Below are 27725 nucleotides of genomic sequence, written 5' to 3'. Positions count from 1 at the left end.
TTTACAGGAAGACTATTCAAAAGTTAATAGGTATGCTTTGATAGTAAAACAACTTCAACATGTAAAGTATTTCTAAAAGCAACTGTTTGTCAAAAATAAACTAATTGAGGGCAGACAACTGTAGTTTTCAATACTCTTTGAATTTTGACCTGGGTTTCTCAAATCATTCAATATACGCTTATTAACAACTCCTTCTGATGGTTTGATCAGTTGCTTTCAAGTGTTTTTGTGCTGTAATCATGGTAAGAAATGCATTTTATCCAACACATACCACAAGGTGATGGTAGGGAACAGAAAGACATCTGTATACACACTGGTTTCACAAAATAATACTTACCCTTTCTAAGAGGGATTCACATTGTAATTCTTTTGCCCTGTTCCATTTTGGGTTTTTTTCCTTTTCTTAAAAACACTGGTTGCAACCCACTAAATTACTTTCAAAACTCCTTACCACAGTGCTTCAAAAACCCTATCTCGTTATGAAATCCAGAGAAAATTACAGTATTTTGCTTGTCCTCTAGGGTAAGAGTAAGAATTAGTTCAAGGTAGAAATAGGACTCTGGGTATCACCAGAGGGCTAAGGGTAGAAAATAAATATTCTAAGTGACTTAGAACCATCCGCAACACACTCATCATGTTATACCATGTAACACAAGCGCTGCCCTAACAGAGGTTAAGATAAACTCGGTTTAGATAATGCAAACTATTTTATTAGTATAAGCAATAAAAGAAAACTAGGTCTGTGGTGGCTCACACTTGTAATCCCAGCACTTTGGGAGGCAGGCAGATCACCTAAGTTTGAGATCAGCCTGGCCAACATGGTGAAACTCTGTCTCTACTAAAAATACAAAAATTAGCTGGGCATGGTGGCATATGCCTGTAATCCCAGCTACTTAGGAGGCTGAGAAAGGAGAATCACTTGAACCCAGGAGGCAGAGATCTTAAGTGAGGCAAGATCATGCTACTGCACTCCAGCCTGGGTGACAGGACAAGAGTCCATCTCAAAAAAAAAATATTTGAGATGAATTTTGATCACTATTAGAGTCCATTACAAGTTATTATAGTTTTGTATTCCATTGACAGAAATAATTCTAAGTTGATTTTATGAGTCAAATCCTGCTTAAAACAGAGACCAAAGACCAAATTCCTGCTTTGGATATCTGTCTGAGGGCAGCTGGCTAAATACAGTGTAGATCTCTTAATATAGAATATATTTTTGTTCCAGTGCTTTCCTTCACCCCCACAACAAGTTGAAACACAATGATATGCCCTGGAAAGTACTGTAAAAATACTTATAAATAACCAATGGTAACACTTATTTGCAAGGTATAACATAGTGTAGCTCACTGTTGATGTTAGTAGTCTCTGTTTTCCCCTCATCTTCACTCATCATATCTGTTATTGTAAGCAATTCTGTAGCAAGAGGATCTGAAGAAACCTTGCTTTTTAGCTCCTCAATTGCTGCAGGAATCTTCTCACTGTTGTCCAATGGAGCAGGCAGAAAAACAGGAACTGGCACCTAAGTAACCAAAGCATTTTGAGTTAGGTTTATTAAATATTAAAAGGTATTTTTTCCAAATTAAAAATTACTCTGACACATGATCTACTTTATAATATCACACTGGATAAAAGCTTTGAAAAAATTACATACAAAACTAAGATGTCAACTGTGACAAGAAAGTCTAGAATACAAACATCTACTTTTTGGAATAAAAATTAAACAAAAGGAATTCTTGAAGTATTTCTGTCCCCCAGGGGACTATAATAGCCAAGTCCTGATACAGTGTTCTTCTAAGTACTGCAAGTGATTTGGGATAAAATATTATTTTATATAAAATTCTGTGTTTCAGTTCTAAACCTTATGGCTTCACAAATACTTCTATAGAAAATGAGCCCAAATATAAAACTTAATATGCATAGATCAGACGCAGACATCTGTGAAATGTCACTCTCCAGGATGAACATACACATACTTAAACACAAAGCAATCAATCATGACAACAGAGATTCAACCAAATCTAAGTTACCTGCTGAAGAAAGGTAAAGATGGTTTTATCAGCTTCACTAAACTAGTAACTGCAACTAGAGTTATCCTCAGTGTTTAAAGGGGATTGGTTCCAGGACCACCCATGGAAGGATATCAGTCTATGCATACTCTAGCCCCACACCCTTACAGCCAGTCTTCTACACAGATTTCACATCCTTAAATACTCTATTTTCTTTTCTTTTCTTTGCTTTTTTTGAGACAGGGACTTGCTCAGTAGCCCAGGCTGGAGTGCAGTGGTGCAATCATGGTTCATTGTAGCCTCCATCTTCCAAGCTCAAGCAATCCTCCTACCTCAGCCTCCCAAGTAGCTGGGACCAATATGTGCCACCATGCCTGGCAAATTTTTGTATTTTAGTAGAGATAGGGTTTCACCATGTTGCCTGGGCTGGTCTTGAACTCCTGGGCTGAAGATATGACTACCTTGGCCTCCCAAAGTGCTGGGATTACAGGCAGAATACTGTATTTTTAGTCTATATTTGGTCACAGATGTGTAACCTGCCAATACATAGGACTGCCCAGATTTATTGGGGAAAAAAAAACCCACATATGTGGATGCATGGAGTTCAAACTCTTGTTGTTCAAGGGTCAACTGTCCATTGTTTTCCCAACTGTGCCTGCTAAATCTCAAAATTTTAAAAACTTAAAATGTGACTTACAGGAACAGGAACTGTAGTAGGAACAGGAATATTCTGACTGTACATGTGCATAGGAACTGGGATATACACAGGCACAGGGATAGGCACTGGAACATATTCTGTCTTCCAAGTATCATCTAAAAACACAAAACATATTTAAGGAGCAATGTTAACTAACACTTATATACAGGTCCTCAATGTTAAAATAACTTGGTAAAGAAAAATTTAACTACCTCAGTACCTTGTTTTTTTTTTCTTAATTCCCAGTTTTTACAAGTTAGGTAACTTAAAAAGAACAGGACAAAAAAGAAACAGCTGTTCTAACTTACAGAGAATACAAATAAAATTTAAGGATTTTTTTTAAGAAAGAAAATATCCGTTAAAAACACTATGTAGTTTCAGATATCCTACATGCTCTCATGCTCTCCTCAACAACCTCCCCAAAGGCTTATTTAATCAAATAATTAGAATACAGACAACACTGTAATTTGATTTTAAAAAAATACATACTTGAATGATTTCATCTCATTCTGACAGGAAGGAAACAGAATTATTACCATTACAGACCACATGTAAAGATTATTTTCTCAGAGGAAGCGCTATAATTTTAGTAGTCTTAGCCCCAAGGAAATTTCTGATATAGTATTTTTTCACTTTCGACATAATTTGTATTCTAGGCTTTTATCAGAGATTGATCATAAATAATTTAAAATGAGATGCTGTATTCTCCAGGTAATATTTAAAATTAGGTAAGCAAAATTAACAGAAAATGACAAATTGACCAAACAAATGTATCCTGGAGGCTGTCATTCAAGAAAAGCATGTATTTCATTAGGTGAGATGAAAGTATGGGGAAGCAGTCACACTGTGCTAAGTTACCTGTCTGACAAGATTTGGTCTGCATGTGAGGTTTACAGTAAGTAGCTTTTGTCATTGTTAAAGGTTTGCAAAGAACTGCTTTGTTCTTCATCTCTTTGTTAGGTGTTGGAGAAGGCGGTGGTGCTGAACCCTATGGAGAAGCAAAGAGAAACATTTTTATTTTTATGCCTAATTTTCAATACTTCCTGATAAAGGATTTTGAGTCTGAAGAAGGGAACATACAAAAGCAGAAGAGGAAAACCAAATTATGTTATTACCATTATGTTCACCATAGTCTCAATCTGTAAGGATCATTGTGAATCTATCCTACTAGCAAAGTGATAGCAATTATTCATTCTATAGATTTATATCACTTTCAAAGGATACCATCAGAATGATTTTAGAAAAATATAAAAAGACAATCTCACTTTTAAGTACAAAATCAAGATTGTAAACCTGAACTATGAAAATACTTAGGCTCTTTTAAATTTATTTCAGAAAAAGATCTTACAGTTATTATGGCTATCTGATACTCTAGCTCCCTCTGCTGAATAAATGGTTTTAAATATGATTATAAATTTGAAAAGAAAAATGAAAGCAATTACCAAAGGTATCCTCAAACTTTAAGTTGTATATTTCCCGTGGCCCCACTACTGCAATTTCTGGAACCTATCCTACAGATAGTCTCTCAGATATTTCACACCAACTTCACTTTAGCATTATTTGCATTGCAAACAAAACCAAAAACCACATAAATAAAATCTGAAATAAGTGGAAGATATGAGCATAACATACAAAAGGTAAGGTACTCTCCACATCACTTACTAATATGGAGAAAATGTAGGTATATAATTTGGAATAGTTGTGTTCTATACAGTGGAGACTACTGCAGTGGTTTAGTAGTCAAACAATGACTACTGAACCACTGCTGCAATGGGAAACACAGGATTAGGTTCCTGTGAGCCTCTGGTCACGTTTTCATCAACTGACCAATACATAATTTTGTTAAAGATCCTTTATACAGTATTTCTTAAAAACAATATTTCATTACAGCATTTTTGTGTAATCTGTACTGAGATCAATTCATACACACAGTACAGATACAATACAGCATATGAATACTGCACAGCACTCACACAGCACACACACACTGTACAGTACTTCATACACACATCATACAGTACAACACTGTGAACACGTTTACTGTACCTTTATGCAAATAAAGTCCTAAAAAAATATTAAACAAAAATTAAGCATTCAAAGTTTTACAAAAGCAGGCCGGGTGCACTGGCTCACATCCGTAATCCCAGAACATTGGGAGGCCGAGACAGGTGGATCACGTAAGGTCAGGAGTTCAAGACCAGCCTGACCAACATAGTGAAACCTCATCTCTATTAAAAATACAAATAAATAAATAAATAAATTAGCCAGGCATGGTGGCACCCACCTCTAGTCCCAGCTATTCTAGAGGCTGAGGCAGGGGAATCACTTGACCCTGGGAGGCGGAGGTTGGAATGAGCTCAGATCATGCCACTGCACTCCAGCCTGGGTGACAGAGTGAGACTTCATCTCAAAAACAAAACAAAGTAAACAAACAAAACAAAACAGACATTAAAATTTCACTGTGGATGGGGCTGCAGAATGTGTGATGAGGCAGTGCACTGTGTAGTCTGAGCTCTCAACCTTGGTGTGCCCCATGAAAACTGAGGTTGGTTGAACTGGCTCTTGTGCCTTGTTGACAATGTCAGTGATTTTCTTACCCAAGGTGGCTCCAAAAATTGTGTCACCCTTGGCAGCTTAGCTTTTAACCTCCAATCTTTTAAGCATCTCAAGGCATGTTCTCAGTAATGTTTAAATTTGAGAATGTGCTCGAGCAAAGGGCCACATTTTTCTGTTTTGTGTCTTTTTCCCAAGATAGAATTCCATTCTGATATCACTTTCCTTCATGTTGCCAAAGTCTTCTCTGCTCATTTGCTGTGTGGTGCACCTCCTGTTTTCAACACTGTTCTTTATAATTTCTGTAACATCTTCTCAGTCTAATCAAACATTTTCCCAAGTTATCAATAGCCTGCTTGATACTGCCCCCAGGCTCTGTCACTATAATCAAGAAGCTGCATATTGTGACTGCTTCCAGGAGTCTATCCATGGTGGTTTCCTTGTTGGCAGTGAGAGCCTCACATGCCTTGTTACAAAGCTCCCTCATGTGGTACACTGTGAAACCCTTTAGTATGCCCTGTCTGAGAAGCTGGAGAAGATACAGTGTTTGGGGGCATGAAAAGAACTCCTGTATTGGGGTGGACACTTTCAAATTCTTTATAGCAATGAACTGGGGCATTATCCTGTAATAAAACTTTGAAGGCTAAGTTTTCACCCTAGAGATAGTGTTCAACTTCTAGGATGGAGCAGCAGAACCAATCCCAGAATATTTTGGGCACCATCCATGCTTTTTTTTCCCACCTCCAATGGAAATGATATATGTTTCACGTTTTTCCCTGCAATTGCTCATGAATTTTGAGCTCTATATATCATTAGGGGTTTGCATTAAAAGTGCCCTTGGCATTGGTATACAGTAACAACGTTGCACTCTCTTTGAATGAATTAAGGCCAAGGGCATTTCACAGGTTCGTATGCCAATGACCTTGTAAAAATAAGCCAGTCTCATTAGTGCTGAAAACTAGCTCTTCCATACAACCTTTTTCCTATATAATACTCAGCAGGTGTTTTACCACAGCATCTTAATCTGTAAAACTCACCTCACCTTTAAGTTTAACATTTTTCATGCCACACTGCCTTAAAATGTGTGAGCCAGCCAGCACTAGCCAAAAACGGTTTAACATTTTCCTAACCCTGAATAACCTGTTATGAGGTGAAAGCTGTTCAGTATGCTTAAAAAAAAAAAATTATTGGTCATAATCTCATGAATCCACAAGTTTAGTCATTATTCTATCTTTTTCTTAGCTTCACTACAAACTAGAGATGTTACTGTAGCATTTGTAGTGGCCTCACGTAGAGACTGGAAAATTTCCTCTTCCTTTTTCTAGACGTATTGCAATGTTGATTCATTAATACTGAATTCACACCAAGAACATTATAACTTCATGCCTAAATGAAACTTTTCTAATAGTATTTTCTCCACAAGGTACATCAGAACTTTTTTGCTCTCAGTGACACCAGAAAGCACTTCAACACCACATTTGCTGGCCCTTCTAAACAGCAAAAATCATCAACAAAAAAACACAAAAATGCAAACAACAACAATAAAACACCCTGATACTAATTAGACTAAGAAAAGGACACTTGTTTATAGTATGAGAGCTGAAGCAAAAAAGGCACAGCATTGCTTTGTTCTACCTCAACTGGGAACATGCACATTGGGTGACTCAAATTTTTCACCATTTTGCACATCTGCAAATGTCTGTGAAAGCACCTCAAGTATTAATCATCAACATTTTGGTGGGTAGGCAAATTTGAAATCCATGAATGAGGACTGACTGCACAATCATCCCTCAGTATATGTGGAGGATTGGTTCTAATCCACCAATGCCCCTACCCTTACTCCCCATACCAGAATCTGTGCATACACAACTCCTACAGTCAGCCTTTGTAGAACCCACCTATAGGACAAGTCTAGCCTCAATTTCGCATCCTGCAAATCCTGTCTTTTCCATCCAAGTTTGGTTGAAAAACAAAAACAAAACAAAAAAAACCCATGTGGAAGTGAACCAATGTAGTTCAAATCCATAATGTTCAAAAGGGTCAACATTACTTAAAGCTACTGCTGTGTGACGTCAGGCAAGTCACTCGATCTCTTATGCCTCAATTTCCACTATTGTATAATGGAGAGAATAACTTAGCAAACAGTATCTGTTACATACCAGGCATTATGTAAGTGGGGTCTGAACTAGCAAATACTCTATATCCCAGAAGAGAGAATTCAAAGTCATAGATGTCCTGGGATTGCTCAATGTTGTGCTTCTTGCCATTCCGCAGTTACTACTTTACGTCAATTAACTATTCCACTTGGTGAAACTCTACACTTGAACCAAATTTATTTTTTAGGATGTTTTTTACTTTTTTAGTCAATAGGCAGGGTCCACAGTTATTTATGTATGCTGAAGTAGGACCCAAAAGAACAAAAATTATAATGAACAAAAGTTACCATCTGTTGAGTATTTGCTAGATGCCAGGGACAATGTAAAGCACCAAATCTTGTTTCATCCTCCTAACACCATAAAAAGTAGGACTTTTTATCACTCCTATTTTACATATGAAAAAACTGAGGCTCAGAAGTGATACAACCTGGCAAGAGGCACTGAGCTAAAAGTTCTGAAACCAGGATTCAAGTAAGATACATCTGACGTCAAAGTTTATGTTCTTTACTATACATACTGCCTCTATGAGGTCTGGAACAAAACAGCTATCCCATGTTTAGTATTCATTCTGATGTAGGTACTATATTCATCTTGATTTTTCAAATAAAGAAACTCACACAAAGAACAGTGAAGTAACTTGTTCAAAATTATAGAGCTAAGCTCTCATCCTTTGACGTTTATGGGTGGACAATCAGAAGATTCCAAAAGTTTACAAAGAAAAGATGTGAGAGAACTTTATATGACAAAAGGCAACAATACTGCAATGGCAGCCTTATTTATCCTTCCCTATTAATAATGTTTCCTCTATCCCTCTATCATACAGTTTGGCTCAAGTGGTGTAGGAGAAGAAAAATATTTAATATTGTGGTAGTAGAAGGGGTTTCTAGTCAAAGCACATACCTTTGAAACAAGGTTGATGAGTTGCTTTATAAATATAAATATAAAATAGGGAGTAGTCATCTTTTATACCCTGAGCATGGAAGAAAGTGTCTGGTATTACAATCAGATAATTCAGCTGAATACTTTACATACTTCTAAATTATGTGATTTTAAAATGCTATTTCCATAAGGAGGGGTATGGATAAGAAAAGCAAGAAAAAAGTACTCTTACTTTTCTAGTGTTTTGTCCAACTATAAACATAAAAAACATGGAATAGAATAAATGTAAAAATACCAATTTTTCATCTATATCAGTTATTCTCATTTCTGGTTACATATTAGAATCCTGAAGAACTTTTTTTTTTTTTTTTTGGAGACAGAGTTTTACTCGTGTTGTCCAGGCTGGAGTGTAGTGGTGCGATCTTGGCTCACTGCAACCTCTGCCTCCCAGGTTCAAACGATTCTCCTGCCTCAGCCTCCTGAGTAGCTGGGATTATAGGCACCTGCCACCATGCCCAGCTAATTTTTTTGTATTTTTAGTGGAGACTGGGTTTCATCATGTTGGCCAGGCTGGTCTCCATCCCCTGACCTCAGGTGATCCACCCACCTCGGCCTCCCAAAGTGCAGGGATTACAGGCGTGAGCCACCACACCTGGCCATAACTTTTTAAAAATACAGAATTTCTGGATAGAGCCCAGGCATTGGAAGGTTTTAAAAATTTGCCAGGTGACTCTAATGAGTAGCCAGAGCTAGGAACCACTGATCTGTTCTTTTGTAACACAACAAGAACTAACCCAGAGACTTTACTGAGACACCAATAAATGACTTCTAAAGAGCTTCCCTCCGATAAGGATGCCAGAAATACCAGGACCCACCACTGGTGATTTCTGTAAGATGCAGCATGCCAAAGCCAGGCAGTGCCTTGTCAATCTCCAGAGTGTGGCAAAAGCATTGCCTCTTATCTTTAGTAGTCATTAGTAACATCAATGGCCATTTTCAACCTATAAACCTCTTAAAATGCTGACAAAAGTAGAATTTGATGCATTACCCCAAAAGAAAAATAAATAAAAAAGAGGAAAAAAATCCAGGACACACTGTGTATTTCCCAAATTTAAAAACTCAAATATTCTAGCCACCAACATAGACCTTCAGATCTGTACTTGAAAAAACATGCATAAAGCCATTAATAATCAGGCTCAGCCTATTCCTTCAGCTTCAGTTTCCATTATTCCACCAAAGATCCCCTTCAAGCTTGGCTCTAATAAGTAGTTCTGCCAAATACACATGTACTTAGCACATATTATCATTCTCCTACTTTTCATGCCTATCTGGCAATCTTCTACTAAACTGTTTACAGTCAGCTTATTTGTACCTTTCAGAATAAATACAGTCAGTCATTTCAAACATACTATTGCCAGTGTCTTAAAGATGCATCTATTATGGGAACATCTGTCAACTTATCACTTATATGTCTATTGCCCCACTGTGAGCAGAGGCTACAATTAATTCTCCTTTATAATCTTTAGCATGTATGACAGTCTCTGGTATTAATAAAATTCAGTTGTCAGTTGAATACTCCATTGTCCCAGTAAAGAAAAAAAATTACTATTATGACCACATTAAATTGGTCTAATTATTTTTTACCCCATATTATAAAAATCACGATTTAGCACTCCATTTAAGCAATACTTACTGTCATTTTGGTTCGAGACGTCTGACAACCCTGATCTAAAAAACATAAAAAATTTAAAATAAGACAAATAAACTTTCTTCAGAATTTTCTAAATCCCTATTTCTCATTAAATTTCACTAATTTAAAATGTGACCAAAGAAAATGTTTTAGACTATTTTAAGGAAAGAATTTTAAATTTGTATAGAAAGCACAGAAATATAGAGGAAAATAAATGAAATAAATCCTTTTCTCCTTTTGCCACCTCTGAAAGTATACACTGCTTTGGGGGAAATACTATTATATATTCTTAGATTCCTAAATGGTGTATCTTTTTTTAAAAAAATCATTTAAAATTGCAGATGACACATGACAGGTGGATGTCTATTCTTTTTAAAATTTTCATTATAATGTGCTGTTTAGCTTCTCCTCACTCTCAACTACACCTTGTTTTCTCAATTAGCATGAAATTTCAAAAAGACAAAAAAAAAAACACAAAAAACAAAAAGCAATACATCTATAGAAACAACAAACAGGGTACTTGGACCCAGAGAATCTGTGTAATTTAAGTTGCTGTTAAACTATCTCTGAAATCAACTATTCATTATCAGTGGTTTGGATTCAAAACTACGTAAATAAAGAATGATGCACAGTGTTTTCAAGTTATCATCTAAATTATTACATACCATAATGTAAGTTTTCAGGTCCTTTCTGAGTTGTCATGTTGGGCTCATTTTGTTGACAGTAGAAACGCAGTAAGCAATGTTGATCACAGAAATGTTTCATTTCCCCACGCCACTGAACTCGCTCTTTAAGAGTTCCTTGAGATTTACAACAGTCACACCTTGCAGCCTTAATTTAAAAAGGAATATTTCAGACACTGCCAATTATTTTTGAAGATTTCTACAAGTTCATCAGTGATTACTGCCAAATGTGATAAAATCGTGACTGATAAGGAAAAAACAGAACTATAATATAAATCATTTATAAACAGTAAAATCTACAATAAGTAAAAGTGGAAAAAAACAAAAGCAGCAATTTTTCTAATTGATGAAGTCCCATCCTATACTTACCAGAAGTCAAAGACCAGCATCACAAAGGTAGGACAACTGAATAGATATTGGTAGACCAAATCAATGTATTTTAATGTTTTAAATAATTTTGAGGGCCATATATTTGTAGAATCATCTCCTACAATCATTATATTGAACATTATGAGTAATGAACAGATTTCCCAGGTTAGCTGTACAAGACAAAAGTAATTTTGAAGCAAGCTCTTATGATGGCAAATTTATGGATGTTAACTTGAAATATTTCAGTTTTTCAACAGCTTAATATAAATCTGAAAAGTTTTAATACATTTATTTAATTTTAATAACAAGAACTTTGAGTTCATGTTTTAAAACACTCAATGTTTAAATTTTCTGAAAGCCAATATATCTATAAGACAAGCAATTTGACCCATATCTAGGAAAAAAATCAGCCCAATGGATCCACAACTTAACTTGCAATACCAAAAAAGATACAAGAAAAACAAACTAAAATTCATAGAACTATACTTTATTTTAGTGAATCAATAATCTTAAAACAGATTTTTGTTTTTCAGGTATCTTAATTTCCCTAGATTTTGCCCATTTTCACTATTTATTAACATGTTGACCAATGAGTGCACCAAAAATATAAATGCTGTATTTTCAAAACAAAAAAAAAGATATAATTTCAAATACAGTTCTTTTCATAATTAAATTTCTGATCTAGAAATAAACTACTATTTTTTTTTTGATTACCATTTGGCTTAACAGCTTTGAAACTTCGATAAAGTAGTAACTGTTAAGTACTTTGCAGTTAATAATAATTATGGCTATGGCTTTTCCTTTATTACTCTAATCTAGAGTTTTATATTGTGGATTTTTAAATCTCTCACTGTATATTTCAACAGGAATTCTACAAATACGTCAAAACTTCTGGTCAGGAATATTAATAAATGATTGTGTTGATAAACAGGTCTTATATAACAAACATACCCCAAGGTTAGAACACAGGCTCTTTTTTTTCTCCAGGTCAGGTATTTCTCCTGCTGAATAAATGTTAAATGAATGAAGATTTATAGTACAAATTATGACTAAGTGATGCCAATATCCTAACTCTTGTCCAAAAACTTGTGAATCCAAATTTTATACAGCTGATGGTATTATGTGATTCATCTCAGTAAAAGTGGCACTTAATATCAACCAAATTCTTATTTTCACTCAATAATAAAAATAAGTCCCTTTGTTACATTCTCACCAGCAAGACTATTCTTCAAAATAACCATAGAATTGTTCCAGGGTTTCTTTCCTTTCTTTCAATTTCTTTTTCCCTTTTTATAATTCATACTCAAAGAAAAGAAAAAAACATAAAGGACGAAAATGGAAGCTTAATACTTTATTCACTGATTCTGAACAGTGCAAGAACAAAGCAAAAGTAGACTACCTTGTTCACTGAGAACCTGAAATAAAAGCCAAACCCATTGTATCTACTCTCTATAAATCTTCACAACAGACCTGCAAAATGGGTACTGCAAACTAAGGTCTAAAAAGATTAAATGACTTGACTAAGGTCAAATATTAAAAATGCAGAGACAGGATTCAAAAGGTAGACAACCAAGTCAACACCTAGGCTTTATCCTGTACACTAAGCAATGAAGACAAAATAAGTTACTATAAATGAGTAGAGAATAAATATCCTAACACAATACAAATAAAATGCTGCAAGAAAGATTTCTCAATTTAATATTTAAAACAGAAAATTGTATTAATTCATATCATTACATGTACTACGCTGACTTTGTAATATACAGTAGTATTTCCATTTGGAAGGCCAAGGGCATAAAATCAAACACATTTCACCCAAATAATTTTTTTTTTTTTTAATGAATGAGAGATTCTTATGTTGCCCAGGTTGGTTGGCCTCGAACGCATAGCCTCAGCTCCTCAAGCACCAGGACAACTGTCATGAGCCACCGCAGCCCCTCACTCAAATAATTTGAACAATGGAATCACTTCTTCATTCTACAGACACTTGGTTTTAGTAAAATCAATACTTAAAGCTCCCTTCTTTTAAAGGTTCGAAACAAATTTAGGTAATTTCCCTCTACCCAAAGAAAAAAGGGGCAAGGTTAATACCAATTTACAAACGTAAACAAAACAGGTATGTATTTTTTCAGGCTGAAAAAATAGTAAGTGAGAACTCTATACTAATAATCCAAGTTTAATGCCATAATCAAAATGTTGGAGGTTGTGAACTTTTGTTTCTTTTACATCCACGCATGCAAACTTCTAGTAAAGTGTTTGGAATTCAGCTAAAATATAATGGCCAATATAAAAAGATCATTAATGACCATCATTCCTTACCAACACCAACACAACTCCACTCCAAGCCGCACTCCCTAGCCATTTGCAAAAAAGAATTATTAAGACATCATAAAAAATAAAATAAATGGGACATAAGTCTCTGGTTTTAAAAATGCTACATCATCTATTTTGTGGTTTTCTTGTCACTGTGAAACCAAGGATAGCAAAACTAAGGGGGAGCAAAGACAAAACAAGTCACAGGTTCAAACAAATCTAAGCAACAGCCAGGCACTAAACTCTGATTCAAAAACTTTAATTTAACCTATCAGCTAAACCGGAATTTCATTTTCAATAACTCACAAAAGGTCATTCAGCCTATCCTGACCCAGTCCATTCCTTGGATGGTTTCAACTTTTCTTTTTTGGTTGATATATACATAGTTTTTAACTTTCCTATCCATTTGTTCCCTATTTCACCAAACAAACCTAATTTTCCAGGGGAGAACTATGAATATGAAAAAGATAGGGGCATTTTATAGACATTTTAAACAGTAATCCTTTATGACTTCCCAATACAGCTTTCTGAGCACAATGGAGTGATTCACTACAAATTTAAAAAAAAAAAATGCAGTGATAAAAGGTTTGGGTACTATGCAAAGCACAGGAATTCTCTAGTGACCAAAAATATATATTTAAAGCAAGAATATTAAATATTCTTTTCCTAAAATTTCAAAAACAATTTAAAAAAATTGATACAACTGTTTATAAAGAAAAATTATGAGTCTAATATTAATTTAAAGCACATAAATCATACTGTTAAAATTATTACACAGCATTTGTATTAATTTAATATTGCCACCATTCAGTACTTGTTTGGAAAACAAATCAAAGACTATGTTAAAAAAACTGCAATTGGAAGTAATACAGTTTAAGAAAAGTTTAGGTCTATTAAGAAGACCTGTGACATACTGTTGGAAAACAGTGGACCTTTTGAAATATTATCTTTACCATTTATCAAACATCTTCTAGCTATTACTGCATTATAATACTAAATCCTTTTTCTTTAAAAACCTTTAAACTTACACGCATCGAAAGAACTATCTGTTTTACGTTATGCCTGGAAACATTTACTTACGGAAAAGTAAAATCTACTTCATTTTAAAAAGGTATCTGGGAGAAGAAAAATACATTAATTTTATTTTCAGCATTTTTTGGTTGCATGCATGATATCACAGATTTCTTATTCCAATTTAGAAGAGGCAGAATTTAATAAATCTCTATTTTAAATCTAGAAGCAAACCAAAATATAGACCAGAAAGCACAGCTCATTCAGTGTCTTGCCAAGTAAACAATTTTTTGTGTGTGCAAGACGGAGTCTCGCTCCGTAGCCCAGGCTGGAGTGCAGTGGCACAATCTCCACTCACTGCAACCTCCGCTTCCTCCTGATTCAAGCAATTCTCCTGCCTCGGCCTCCCGAGTAGCTGGGATTACAGGCACACACCACCATGCCCAGCTAATTTTTGTATTTTTAGTAGAGACAGGGTTTCACCATGTTGGCCAGGCTGGTCTTGAACTCCTGATCTTGTGACCCGCCTGCCTTGGCCTCCCAAAGTGCTGGGATTATAGGCGTGAGCCACCGCACCAGGCCAACAAAATTTTAAAGCATAAACTTAAATAAATAAAAATTAAAAGTTATACTATAGGTAGTAATCTCTCAATCTAAAGTGCAAAGATAACAGAAGGTAAAAACACAATGTGTGTGTACTACTGTTTAAGTAGGAAATGTTCATGGCTAAACATTAAATAATAGCCAGATTGGCTAGCTGTTGATTTTTAAGTTTCTTGGATGAAGCACTTTTTTTTCTTTGGCTTGAAACTTATTTTTCTGGTTAAGTTGGATTGATTTGTAAGGGTCAGAGGTTTTAATGCACTAATATATAAACTTTTGAGTATTTAAATAAAAAAGATAAACCACAAAAGTGGGGTCAAAAAAACCCATAGTTAATTTACCACATTTTCAAGACGGTATCATGGCAACAGTTAATGGAAAGGATGCATGGGGCAGGGGGTATAAGAAAATACAGTCTGACTCAAGTAGAAAGCACAGAGAATAAAGTTACTATTTGATTACAATAATGGTTGCATGTTAAAAAGCCGAGGATGAATGAAGAGAGACAACTCTTCACACTTCAAAGATTGTGTGCCATACTGAGTATATAGAAAAATCAGCATTGCTATTTGCTTTACAAATTTTTACCATGTAACAAAAACACTCTTTATTCCTCAGATTAGTATAATATATAATAAGCTATTACGTATCTTATACAAAGATCTGTTTAAAATAAGACAAGGAAGGAATATATAATGTATTTAAGACACAGAATACTGACATTAAACGTAACTAGATGACTGTAACTTGGTATTTGACTAATGTATTTCTTGCAAATTCTGAAATGCACTGCTTCATTAGATCTTCATCACTAAATTCTGCATAAATGAAAACAGAAATAACTATCTTTTAAAATAAGTAGCAAAGTGAAACACATGACAACATCTACAATACCATTTTTTGCCACAGAGCATATCTTTGCTTCCCAAAAAACGGGAAACAAACCCCAAACTTCTCTATTTTAATTTATATATTATAATTTATATAATACATATGTAAAAAAATATACTTTTAAAAAAATTTAGAGACAAGTCTTACTCTGTCTCCCAGGCCGGAGTGCAGTGGTGTGATCGCTCAGTGCCACCTAAAACTTCTGAGCTCAAGGGATCCTTCCACTTCAGCCTCCTAAGCAGCCAGAACTACAGGCATGCACCACCATGCCTTGCTAATTTTTTATTATTTTTTGTAGAGATGGGGTCTCGCTACATTGCCCAGACTGGACTAGAACTCCCAACTTTAAACAACTCTCTCACTTCAGCTTCCCAAAAAGCTGAGATTAAAGACATGAGCCACACTCTCAGTAATTTTTTTCTTTTTGAGCAGGGCTCTGTCACCCAGGCTTGAGTGCAGTGGCATAATCATAGCTCACTATAGCCTCAAACTCCTGGGCTCAAGGAATTCTCTTGCCTCAGCCTGCTGAGAATCTGAGACAATAGGGGCATGCCATCACACCTGGCTAATTTTTAAGTTTTTTGCAGAGATGGGCTCTCACTATGTTCCCCAGGCTGGTCTTGAACTTCTGGCCTGAAGTGATTCTTCCATCTCATTCTCCCAAAGTGCTGGGATTACAAGCATGAGCCACTGCACCCAGCCCCAGTAATATTTTTTTAAAGCTGGGAAATCATTCATTCAAAGAAAGAAGCCGAACACAGAGATACATTCAGTATGTGCTGTGAACAACAAAATCCTCCAAGAAAGATTATAAGATATTAAAATTTTATATTCATAATTTTACAATTAGGCAGATATTTGTACAGTAAAATAATAACAGAAAAATCATCATCACATGGTAACAACTTCTGTCTCAATAAGATAAACAATGAAAACAGGCATACAAATAAAACGAGATTTCCAAATCTGTACTAACTAAATGCCTTTATTGTTTTGAGATTATCCAAAACAAAATTTTAAAAATAAAACCTCCTAAACAATGGGGATAAAAGTGCACTTGTATGTGCTAAACTAAAATCAAGCATTTCAAGCTGCTGAAGTGACGAGACCTGTCAGTAGAAGTCTCTTCCAGTTTGCTATGTCCTTCTCTTTGCCCCACTGGGGAAAGTACAACCTGAATACCCTTTTCTGACCAAAGAGAAGCAAAATCTGCCAGGTCAAAATGGTGCCACCAACAGCTGAGTTTTGACTACTTGGAAATGTAATCCTTTCAGCAAGACTTCTCTTTGCCTCAAATAAAAAGTGCTTTTGTGGAAGAAAAAAAAAAAGACTTTCTGAGTGATTTCTCAAAAACACTACTATCTACAAAATGTTGGTTTAGACTGAAAAGAACACGTTTTAGAGTGTATGTTTGTCCTCTGTGTATTTCTAAAATTTGAGCCTTAATTTTTAAAGTTTACATCATATAGAAGCAACAGTAAAGTAATAAAATAATCTTTTTTAAATTACACCAAAACTCAGTCTCGATTACTTTACAGCTCTTAACAACTTGGAAAGCATTTTCCTCTTTTTATTTACAAAATGCTAGTTAACACGGTGAACTGTAGATATTAAAGAACTGCACCAAGAACTCCTGCAATTCTCCAAGTAGTATCATTTTAATACCAATCACCTTGTTAAAGTAAACTAAATATTGTTCTCCATATTCAATATTTTGTTATTTCTTTTTTTTTTTTTTCATGTTTTAAAAAAGTGACATTGTTTTATTACTATCCACAGGTGGGGCCTGCATGAGGTGGCTGGTGTGCTGGGCTCAAGGGGTAATGTGTGGGCTGTGGAGATGATGACAGTAAGGCTGGAAGGAAATGGGGTGGATTTGAAGGCCAGGCCTAAGGGGTCCTCAGGTCCGCTTCTGGGAAGGGACAGCCTTGAGGAAGGAGTCATGGCAAGCCATAGCTAGGCCACCAATCAGATTAAGAAATTCTGAGAAATCTAGCTGCCCATCACTGTTTGTGTCCAGTTTCTTCATCATGCAGTCAAGGACACCGGGGTCCTTCTGGTTCTTTGTGAAGGCAGCCAGTTCTGTATTCATGAAGCTCAGGAACTCCGTCTTGGATAGAGTGTAGTTATAACCATCTTTTCCAGCATACTTCTGGAAAACAGCAATCAGTGACTCGATGCACTGCTCAGTCTCTGTAGGGCTGGAGATTTTTGCCATGTTGGAGCTGAGCAAGGCGCGCGGGAGGCTGTGGCTGGGAGCAGCGCTGAGAGCTCTCTTTGTTATTTGTTTCTTTAGAGGTCTTAACAATTTTGAAGTCATAATGATGTCTGTCTTGACATGCTTTTTTTTTTTGACACGGAGTCTCGCTCTGTTGCCTAGGCCAGAGTGCAGTAGCGCCATCTCAGCTCACTGCAACCTGCACCTGGTGGGTTCAAGTGATTTTCCTGCCTCAGCCTCCCTAGTAGCTAGGATCACAGGTGCGTGCCACCATGCATGGCTAATTTTTATATTTTTAGTAGAGATGGGGTTTTATATCATGTTTCCCAGGCTGGTCTTGAACTCCTGAACTCAAGTGATCCACCCGCCTCAGCCTCCCAAAGTGCTGGAATTACAGGCATGAGCCACGGCTCCTGGCCTGTCTTCATATGCTTTACAACTGTTTCCACAATGAAGTTTCAGCATTGAGACGGTTTTCCATGTTATCAACATAGGAATTAATGCTCTTCTTGTAATTTTTCTGACTACCCACGGTCAAAATTTATACTCATTTTCTTATCTAGGAAAAAATTAATACAATGTGTAAAAAGAGACTGACTTTATAAAAGTAGATATTGGGACAAGATGACTGACTAGACACAGCCAGGTAGAAGAGCTGCCCTGGACTGAGAATATTGGTGCACTCTTAACAGGTCTTCGGAGGGAAGGCACCAAGAGTGAAGGAGGGAAGACAGAGAAAAGCTTGGCTGAAGGAGGAGGAATCTGGGAACACTGTATGGGGCTATCACACACTGGGACTTATTCTTGGCTCCCAGTATGCTCAGGGAACAGGTTAGTTAAACTGGCAGAAAGCAACCTGCTCTGGCCACAAGCCTCTGGAATCTCAGCAGGAGGAAACTCCTAAACCAGCAGGGACACTTGAGTTGGCAGGGAGAGCTGCTTAGAGAAGTTGTAGGCACAGCAAGCCAGCTGATGTGGAGGAGCCTCTGTAGTGGAGCATGGCCAGGGATGACCATCCACCTAGAATCAACTTGCTCCCATAGGAGACTTTAACCCTAGGGGAACTGTCAGACCTGAACTCTACAGAGATACTGCCCATAAGAAGAGACCGGTCTGACCTGAGCAGCCCTTAGTCTGCTGGCCTCTTGCAGGGTCCCACCTGGCAGTACCTGCTTTCAGGGCAGCTTCGAGTGTCCTGGGAGCCCTCATCATAGTTTCTACCCTGGTAGACTGAACTTGACCACTGGGGAGTTCCAGTAGGGTGGCCCCCACAGACACACAGCAGCAGTGCCGCCCACTCCCTCCCCACACTGCAGCTTCCCCTGGGGCCCACAGATACTCACCACATCACTCTGCCATGTGCAGGCAGGTTTTGCTTGCCTCACCAAATCAGCACCCACATGTATGTGCACATCCGGCCCTGCCACTCATGAAGCAGCAGTATGCTTCGCCCCCATCTTGCCCCACCAACAACACTGCAGTTTGAGCCTTAGCAGTCAGCCCGCCCCCACCAGCACCTGGCCCTTGCACCAACACTGCCCAGAACAAAACTAGGAATGGAGAACAACAGACACTATCTCCCTGAGTGACCAAGAGCCCCCTGAGAATGCACAAAGACCTGCATCTGCCACTGCCCTGCCACCACCACCACCAGTGCAACCACAGGTACAATAGCAGACAGAGGCTCCCCACTCCATCCCCTAGCCACATTGCCTTTGTGGCAAAGGCAGGCTGGGAGGCAGGCACCTCAGCACCCACTAGCACCCTGCCACAGCCAACTAGTGTGCAACCCGCCATGCTGCCACTGCTGCTGACACATGCCAACGAAGATGGATCCCACTGTCACTGCACTACCAAATGCTTTGACTGACACCATCCATCGAGTGTAGTGACCAGCAGCCCCAAACATGTCAGTCTCCCCAGTGCAGTGGATACCTAAGCTCCAGGAGACAGAGAGCAAAGTTGAGACTGATATAAGTACCCCAGAGTTAAAGCACACAGTCCAGGAGTTGGGAGCTGAGCTATGGTCCCTTAAAATCTTTCAGAAACAAAGTCACTTAGCTGAATCCACCATATACTACAAGTAAACCCTCAAGGTCATCAAATAGGACAAAAGAAAAAAAGAAAAACTGGCCAGGCACAGTGGTTCACATCTGTAATTCAGCACTTTGGGAGGTGGAGGCAGGTGGATCACTTGAGGTCAGGAGTTCGAGACCAGCTTGGCTAACATGGTGAAACAACAACTCTACAGAAAATACAAAAATGAGCTGGGAGTCATGGCATGTACCTGTAATTCTGTACCAGCTACTCAGGAAGCTGAGGTAGGAGAATCATTTGAACCCAGGAGGCAGAGGCTGCAGTGAACCAAGACTATGCCACTGCATTCCAGCCTGGGCAACAGAGCAAGACCCTGTCTCAAAAAAAAATAGGCAAAGGTCAACAACTTCAAAGGTTAAAGGAATCTAAGCACACAAAGATGAGAAAGAACCAGCACAAGAACCCTGGCAACTCAAAAAGTCAGAGTGCCTTCTTTCCTCCAAATGATTGTACTACTTCTCAAGTAAGGTTCTGAATCAGGCTGAGATGGCAGAAATAACAGAAATAGAATTCAGACTACAGATGGGAATGAAGATCACTGAGAAGCAGGAACACACTGAAACTCAATCCAAGCAACAATGCAGGAGCTTACAGACAAAATACCCAGTATATGAAAGAACGTAACTTATGTGGTAGAGCTGGAAAACACACTATAAGAATTTCATAAGGCAATCACAAGTATTAATAGCAGAATGGACCAAGCTGAAGAAAGACTCTCAGAGCTTGTATACTGCCTTATGAAATAAGATAGACAAGAATACAGAGAAAAAGGATAAAAAGGAATGAACGAAACCTCCAGGAAATATGGGATTATGTAAAGAGACCAAATCTACAACTCATCGGTGTCCCTATAAGAGACAGGGAGAGTGTAAGCAACTTGGAAAACTTTATTTCTAGATATCATCCATGAGAACTTCCCCAACATAGCTAGAGAGGCCAACATTCAAATTCAAGAAATGTAGAGAACCCCAGTATGATACCTCATTAAAAAGACCATTCTCAAGACACATAATCATCAGATACTCCAAGATTGAAATGAAATGAAAGAAAAAATGTTAAAAGGTAGTTAGAGAGAAAGGTCAGGTCACCTACAAAGGGAAACTCAGTATCAGATTAACAGCAGATGTCTCAGCAGAAACCCTACAAGCCAGAAGAGATTGGGGGCCAATATTCAACATTACTTTTTTAAAATTTATTTTAACACTGTGCCACTTGCCAACCAGAATTTCGTATGCCACCAAACTAAGCTTCATAAGTAAAGGAGAAATAAGATCCTTTTCAGGCAAGCAAAATCTGAGGGAATGTTACCACTAGACCTGCCTTACAAGAGCTCTTAAAAGAAGCACTAAATATGGAAGGGAAAGACCATTACCAACCACTACAAAAACACATTTAAGCACACAGACCAGTGACACTATAAAGCAACCAGATAAACAAGTCTGCAAAATAACCAGCTAACATCATGATGACAGGATCAAACCCACACATATCAATACTAACCTTAAATATAAATGGGCTAAATGCCCCAATTAAAAGGCACACAGTGGCAAGCTGGATAAAGAAACAAAATCCATTAGTATGCTGTCCTCAAGAGACTCATCTCACATGCAATGATACACATAGGCTCAGAATAAAAAGATGGAGAAAAATCTACCAAGCAAATGGAAAACAGAGAAAAGCAGGGGTTGCCTCAGACAAAACAGACTTTAAACAAACAAAGATCAAAAAAGACAAAGAAGGTCATTACATAATGGTAAGGGGTTCAATTCAACCATCAAACCTAACTATCCTTAATATAAATGCACCCAACACAGGAGGACCCAAATTCATAAAGGAAGTTCTTAGAGACCTACAAAGAGACAATGCCCCAATGACAGTATCAGACAGATCACTGAGGCAGAAAATAAAGATATTCAGGACCTGAACTCAGCATAAAATCAAACGGATACCCCAAAACAACAGAATATACATTCTTCTCACTGTCACATGGCACATACTCTTAAAATCAATCACATATCAAACACTCCTCAGCAAATGTAAAAGGACTGAAATCATAACAAAAAGTCTCTTGGATCACAGCACAATTAAATTAGAAGTCAAAACTAAAAATGCACTTAAAACCATACAATTACATGGAAATTGAATAACCTGTTCCTGAACAACTTTCGGGTAAATAATGAGATTAACCAGTTAATTCTTTGAAACCAATAAGAACAAAGATACAACATACCAGAATTTCCCATACACAGCTAAGACAGTGTTGAGAGGGAAATCTATAGTACTAAATGCCCGCATCAAAAAGTTAGAAAGATCTCAATTTAACAACCTAACATCACAACTAAAAGAACTAGAGAACCAAGAGAAAACCAACCCTAACACTAGCAGAAGACAATAAATAACCAAAATTAGAGCTGACTGAAGACTGAGACATGAAAAATCATTCAAAAGATCAATAAATCCAAGTGTTTTTTTTTTGGAAAAATTAATAAAATAGACTGCTAGCTAGACTAGTAAAGAGAGAAGACCCAAATAAACACAATTAAATACAATAAAGGGGCTATTACCACTGACCCCACAGAAATACCAATAACCACCAGAGATTATTATGAACACTTCTGTGCACATAAACTAGAAAATCTAGAAGAAATGGACAAATTCCTAGACACACAGATCCTCCCTAGACTGAGCCAGAAAGAAATTGAATCCCTGAACAAACCAATAATGAGCTCTGAAACCGAATAGCCTACCAACCAAAACAAACCCAGGACTAGATGAATTCACACAATTTAACCAGATGTACAAAGAAGAGCTGGCACCATTCCTATTGAAACTATTCTAAAAAATTGAGGAGGGGGAATTCCTCCCTAACTCATTCTATGAGGTCATCATCATCCTGATACCAAAACCTGGCAGAGACACAAGAAAAGAAAACTTTAAGCCAATATCCTTGATGAACATCAATACCAAAATCCTCAACAAAATACTGGCAAACCAAATCCAGCAGTACATCAAAAAGGCTTAGCCACCGTAATCAAGTAGGCTCTATCCTTGGAATGCAAGTCTAGTTCAACAAACGTGAATCAATAAATGTGATTCATCACATAAACAGAACTAAAGACAAAAACCACATGATTATCTCAATAGATGCAGAAAAGGCTTTCGATAAAATTCAACATCCCTTCATGTTAAAAATTCTCAATACACTAGATATTGAAGGACTATACTTCAAAATAGTAACAGCCATCTAGGACAAACCCACAGTGAACATACTGCATGGGCAAAAGCTGGAAGCATTCATTCTCTAGGACAAACCCACAGCGAACATACTGCATGGGCAAAAGCTGGAAGCATTCATTCCCCTTGAAAACTGGCATAAGACAAGGATGTCCTCTCTCACCAATCCTGTTCAACACAGTATTGGAAGTCCTGGCCAGAGCAACCAGGCAAAAGAAAGAAATAAAGGGCATCCAAATAGGAAGAGATAATGTCAAACTTTCCCTGTTCACAAATGACACGATCCTCTATATCCAGAAAACCCCACAGACTCAGCCCAAAAATTCCTTCAGCTGATAAACAATTTCAGCAAGAATACAAAATCAATGTACAAAAATCATCAGCTTTTCTAAATACCAACAACAGTCAAGCTAAGAGCCAAATCAGAAACACAATCTCATTGAAAATTGCCACAAAATGAATAAAATACCTAGGAATACAGCTAATCAGGGAGGTGAAAAATCTCTACAAGGGGAACTACAAAATACTGCTCAAAGAAATCAGAGATGACACAAACAAATGGAAAAACCTTATATACTCATGGATAAAAAGAATACTGTTAACATAGCCATACTGCCCAACGCTGTTTACAGATTCAATGTTATTCCCATTAAACTATCAATGACATTTTTCGCAGAACCAAAAAAAAAAACAAAAAAAAACTATTTTAAAATTAATATGGAACCGAAAAAGAACCCAAATAGCCAAGGCAATCCTAAGCAAAAAGCAAAACGAACAAAGCTGGAGGCATCATGCTACCTGACTTCACACTATACTACAGGGACACAGTAACCAAAACAGCATGGTACTGGTACAAAAGCAGACACATAAACCAATGGAACAGAATAGAGAGCCCAGAAATGAGGCCACACACCTACAACTATCTGATCTTCAATAAACCTGACAAAAGCAATGAGAAAAGGATTCTCTATTCAATAAGTGGTGCTGGGATAACTGGCTAACCATATGGAAAAGACTGAAACTGGACCCCTTTCCTTACACCATATACAAAAATTAGCTCAGGATGGATTAAGGACTTAAATGTAAAACCCAAAACTATAAAAACCCCTGAAGCCAACTTAGGCAATATCATTCTAGACACAGGAACCAGCTAAGATTAAGATGCCAAAAGCAACTGCAACAAAAGCAAAAACTGACAAATGGGATTTAATTAAAGAGCTTCTGCACAGCAAAAGAAACTATCAACAGAGTAAACAACCTACAGAATGGGAGAAAAATTTTCCAAACGATGCATCTGACAAAGGTCTAATGCTCAGCATCTGTAAGGAACTTAAATAAATTTACAAGAAGAAAACAACCCCATTAAAAAGTGGGCAAAAGACATAAACAGACACTTTTCAAAAGAAGACATACATGTGGCCAATAAGCATATAAAAAACCACTCAACACCATTGATCATTACAGAAATGCAAATCAAAACCACAATGAGATACCATCTCACGCCAGTCAGAATGGCAATTATTAAAAAATAAAAAACTAATATGCTGGCGAGGTTGCAGAGTAAATGAATGCCTATACGCTGTTGGTGGGAATATAAATGTTCAACCATTATAGAAAACAATGTGATGATTCCTCAAAGACCTAAACACAGAACTACTATTCAACCCAGTAATCCCATTATTGGGTATATACACAAAGGAATATAAATCATTTTATCATAAAGATACATGTACACATATGTTCAATGCAGCACTATTCAAAGACATGGAGTCAACCTAAATGCCTACCAAGGGTAGAGTAGATAAAGAAAATGTGATTCATATATACCATGGAATACTATACAGCCATAAAAAAGAAAGAGATCATGTCCTCTGCAGGAACATGGATAGAACTGGAGGCCATTATCTTTAGCAAACTAACACAGGAACAGAAAAGCAAATACTGCATGTTCTCACTTATAAGTAGGAGCTAAATGGTAACACAAACTCTGAGGAACAACAGACCCTGGGCCCTATGGGAGAGTAGAAGGTGAGAAAGGGAAAGGATCAAGAAAAATAACTAATGGGTACTAGGCTTAATACCTGGGTGATAAAATAATCTGTACAACAAACCCCCATGGCCCAAATTTATTTATATAAAAAACCCGCACATGTACTCCTGAACTTCAAAGTTAAATTTTTTAAAGTAGATTTTAATATGACACATACACGTACACACATTTACAGTTTCAAATTAAATGTTTCTGGTCTCTATTTAGTGTTCTTTTCAATTTGAAAGTCCCCCAAAACTCACAATTAAAAAGGCAAAAAAGCCAAAAAAAGAGGAAAATGTTTTTAAAATACATCCCAAGTATCCAAAACAATTACCTGCTAACATTCAACACTGATAATGTTATCAAAAATATTTATATTTAACCAGGTGCAGTGGCTCATGCCTGTAATCCCAGCATTTTGGGAGGCTGAGGCTGGAGGATCACCTGAGGTCAGGAGTTTGAGACCAACCTGGCCAACATGGTGAAAGCCCCTCTCTACTAAAAATACAAAAATTAGCTAGGCGTGGTGGCGCACACCTGTAATCTCAGCTACTCGGGAGGCTGAGGCACAAGAATCATCTGAACCCAGGAGGTGGAAGTTGCAGTAAGCCGAGATCGTGCCACTGCACTCTAGCCTGGACAACAGACACTCCATCTCAACAACAACAACAAAATTTCTACTTAGTGAAATAAAAAGACACAACAAATTTAAAAATAACTAATTTTGTTAAACTACATTGCTGAAAATATAGGTATATCCTAATCTTTTGGTAATGCTTAAGTTACAAAAAGAGAGAGAGAGAAAAATGCTATTTCAAATTATAAAGAACAAGCATTGACGAGACAATTTAAATATATTATCAAAGCTAGGCCTTAAGTGTGTACATTTTTTAAATAAATGAGTTGCCATATTCGTAATGGTAACAGCTACAACATTTCTTAAGACTGGTTAAAGTAGCTGCTAAAATAAAAATGTGGAGTTACTCGCCTTGTAGTACCAATCCTGAAATTTTTTACAGCAGTCTTCACTGCAGAAATCTCTCACAACACCATCAAGTTCTTTAGTTGCTCCCTTCTTACATAGCTGAGAACAATAGTTGCAAGTAACACATCTCAGTCCTAAACGTCTTGCAAAATCCTGTTTGTATAATAATTTGCAGCCTGAAAAATATAAGGTTTAAATATTAAAACAAAAAAAGACATGAAAATGAATTCTTGAGCAGAGACATATCTTAACTGGTCAAGATTTTTCCTCTCCTGATCAAAACTATAAAATCTACTATAATCACTATCAACCTATAAAAATTAGAACAGAATATGGAATATTTTATTAGATAATATATTATCTAACATGTGGGTTAAAATAATGTTTCAAGATGTTAAAATCTAGTAATGTCTCAGAATTATTTTATTTGTTCTATTTAAATAGACTTTTGCTTGGGCCTAGGAAATAGATAGAATCTTAAGTATCAAAGTAAATATACCACAAATAGGCATTTTAGAAAAAGAAACAATGCAGACTACTGAAAGGCTCTGAGTAAACTTACAGAGATGTTCAACTTAAGTAGGCATTTTAGCTAATGTTTCAAGCTTAATATCTTACATGGACCTTCAGGGAAATAAAACAGGTTTATTGACTTGCCCAGAGAAAATACTTTTGTTATCTAGTCCTTTAATAAATAATTTCTTTTTTCTACTACATAAATGCATTATTTTAAGTATATTTACATGTCTATCTTATTGATTACCTACAACATCTCTATGAGGATCAAATAATACTCTATACTAAGCAGAATGACTTATAATGTTATCTACTAAAATCCGATTCATCCTTTCATAAGGACCTCAAATTATACCTTTTTCACAAATGCTGCCCACATCAACCTTGTTTAAAATGACATTTCCTGTCTGCAAACATGAACTACAATTGTTTTCTATATAATTTATTTAGCAATCATTTATGTAGTATTCTATAACTTCTTTTCTGTTACCTTAAACTATATTTTAAATTTTTTTTATTTTGTTTTATTTTTTTTGATACAGAGTCTCATTCTGTTGCCCAGGCTGGAGTACAGTGGCACAATCTTGCACAATCTCAGCTCACTGCAGCCTTTGCCTCTCGGGTTCAAGTGATTCTCCTGCTTCAGCCTCCTGAGTAGCTAGGATTACAGGTGCCTGCCATAACACCCAGCTAATTTTTGTATTTTTAGTACATGGGGTTTCACCATGTTGGTCAGGATGGTCTCAATTTCCTGACTTCATGATCCACCCACCTTGGCCTCCCATAATGCTG

At 36.8% G+C, this 27725-nt stretch overlaps 2 protein-coding genes across 6 annotated transcripts in view; both read right to left on the bottom strand.

Annotated features, from left to right (window-relative positions):
* The window catches only part of ZMYM2 (zinc finger MYM-type containing 2), a 125899-nt gene that overhangs the window by 25750 nt on the left and 72424 nt on the right, over positions 1–27725 (bottom strand). For all 5 annotated transcript variants that reach the window (XM_012442020.3, XM_012442015.2, XM_012442005.3 and 2 more), the window contains 6 exons: positions 26421–26593; positions 10647–10812; positions 9985–10019; positions 3562–3691; positions 2704–2819; positions 1348–1519 (listed from right to left, as the gene is read on the bottom strand). In XM_012442020.3, coding sequence (XP_012297443.1) covers positions 1348–1519; positions 2704–2819; positions 3562–3691; positions 9985–10019; positions 10647–10812; positions 26421–26593 — 792 coding nt within the window. The remainder of the gene's footprint in view (positions 1–1347; positions 1520–2703; positions 2820–3561; positions 3692–9984; positions 10020–10646; positions 10813–26420; positions 26594–27725) is intronic.
* Positions 11280–18621, bottom strand: LOC135273848 (protein S100-A11-like). The gene has a single exon (XM_064373524.1). The coding sequence runs from the start codon at positions 18250–18252 to the stop codon at positions 17752–17754; it is 501 nt and encodes a 166-aa protein (XP_064229594.1). The 5' UTR covers positions 18253–18621; the 3' UTR covers positions 11280–17751.

Source organism: Aotus nancymaae, unplaced genomic scaffold (assembly GCF_030222135.1).
Source record: "Aotus nancymaae isolate 86718 unplaced genomic scaffold, 86718_ANA_hifiasm-v0.15.2.pri h1tg000009l, whole genome shotgun sequence".
Classification (NCBI taxonomy): domain Eukaryota; kingdom Metazoa; phylum Chordata; class Mammalia; order Primates; family Aotidae; genus Aotus; species Aotus nancymaae.
Note: the sequence above shows the minus strand (reverse complement) of the source record. Positions and strands in the feature narration are given on the sequence as shown.

Excerpts from the sequence above, each read along its gene's own strand:
- LOC135273848 (XM_064373524.1), bottom strand. The coding sequence starts at position 18,252 with ATGGCGCTACTGCACTCTGGCCTAGGCAACAGAGCGAGACTCCGTGTC.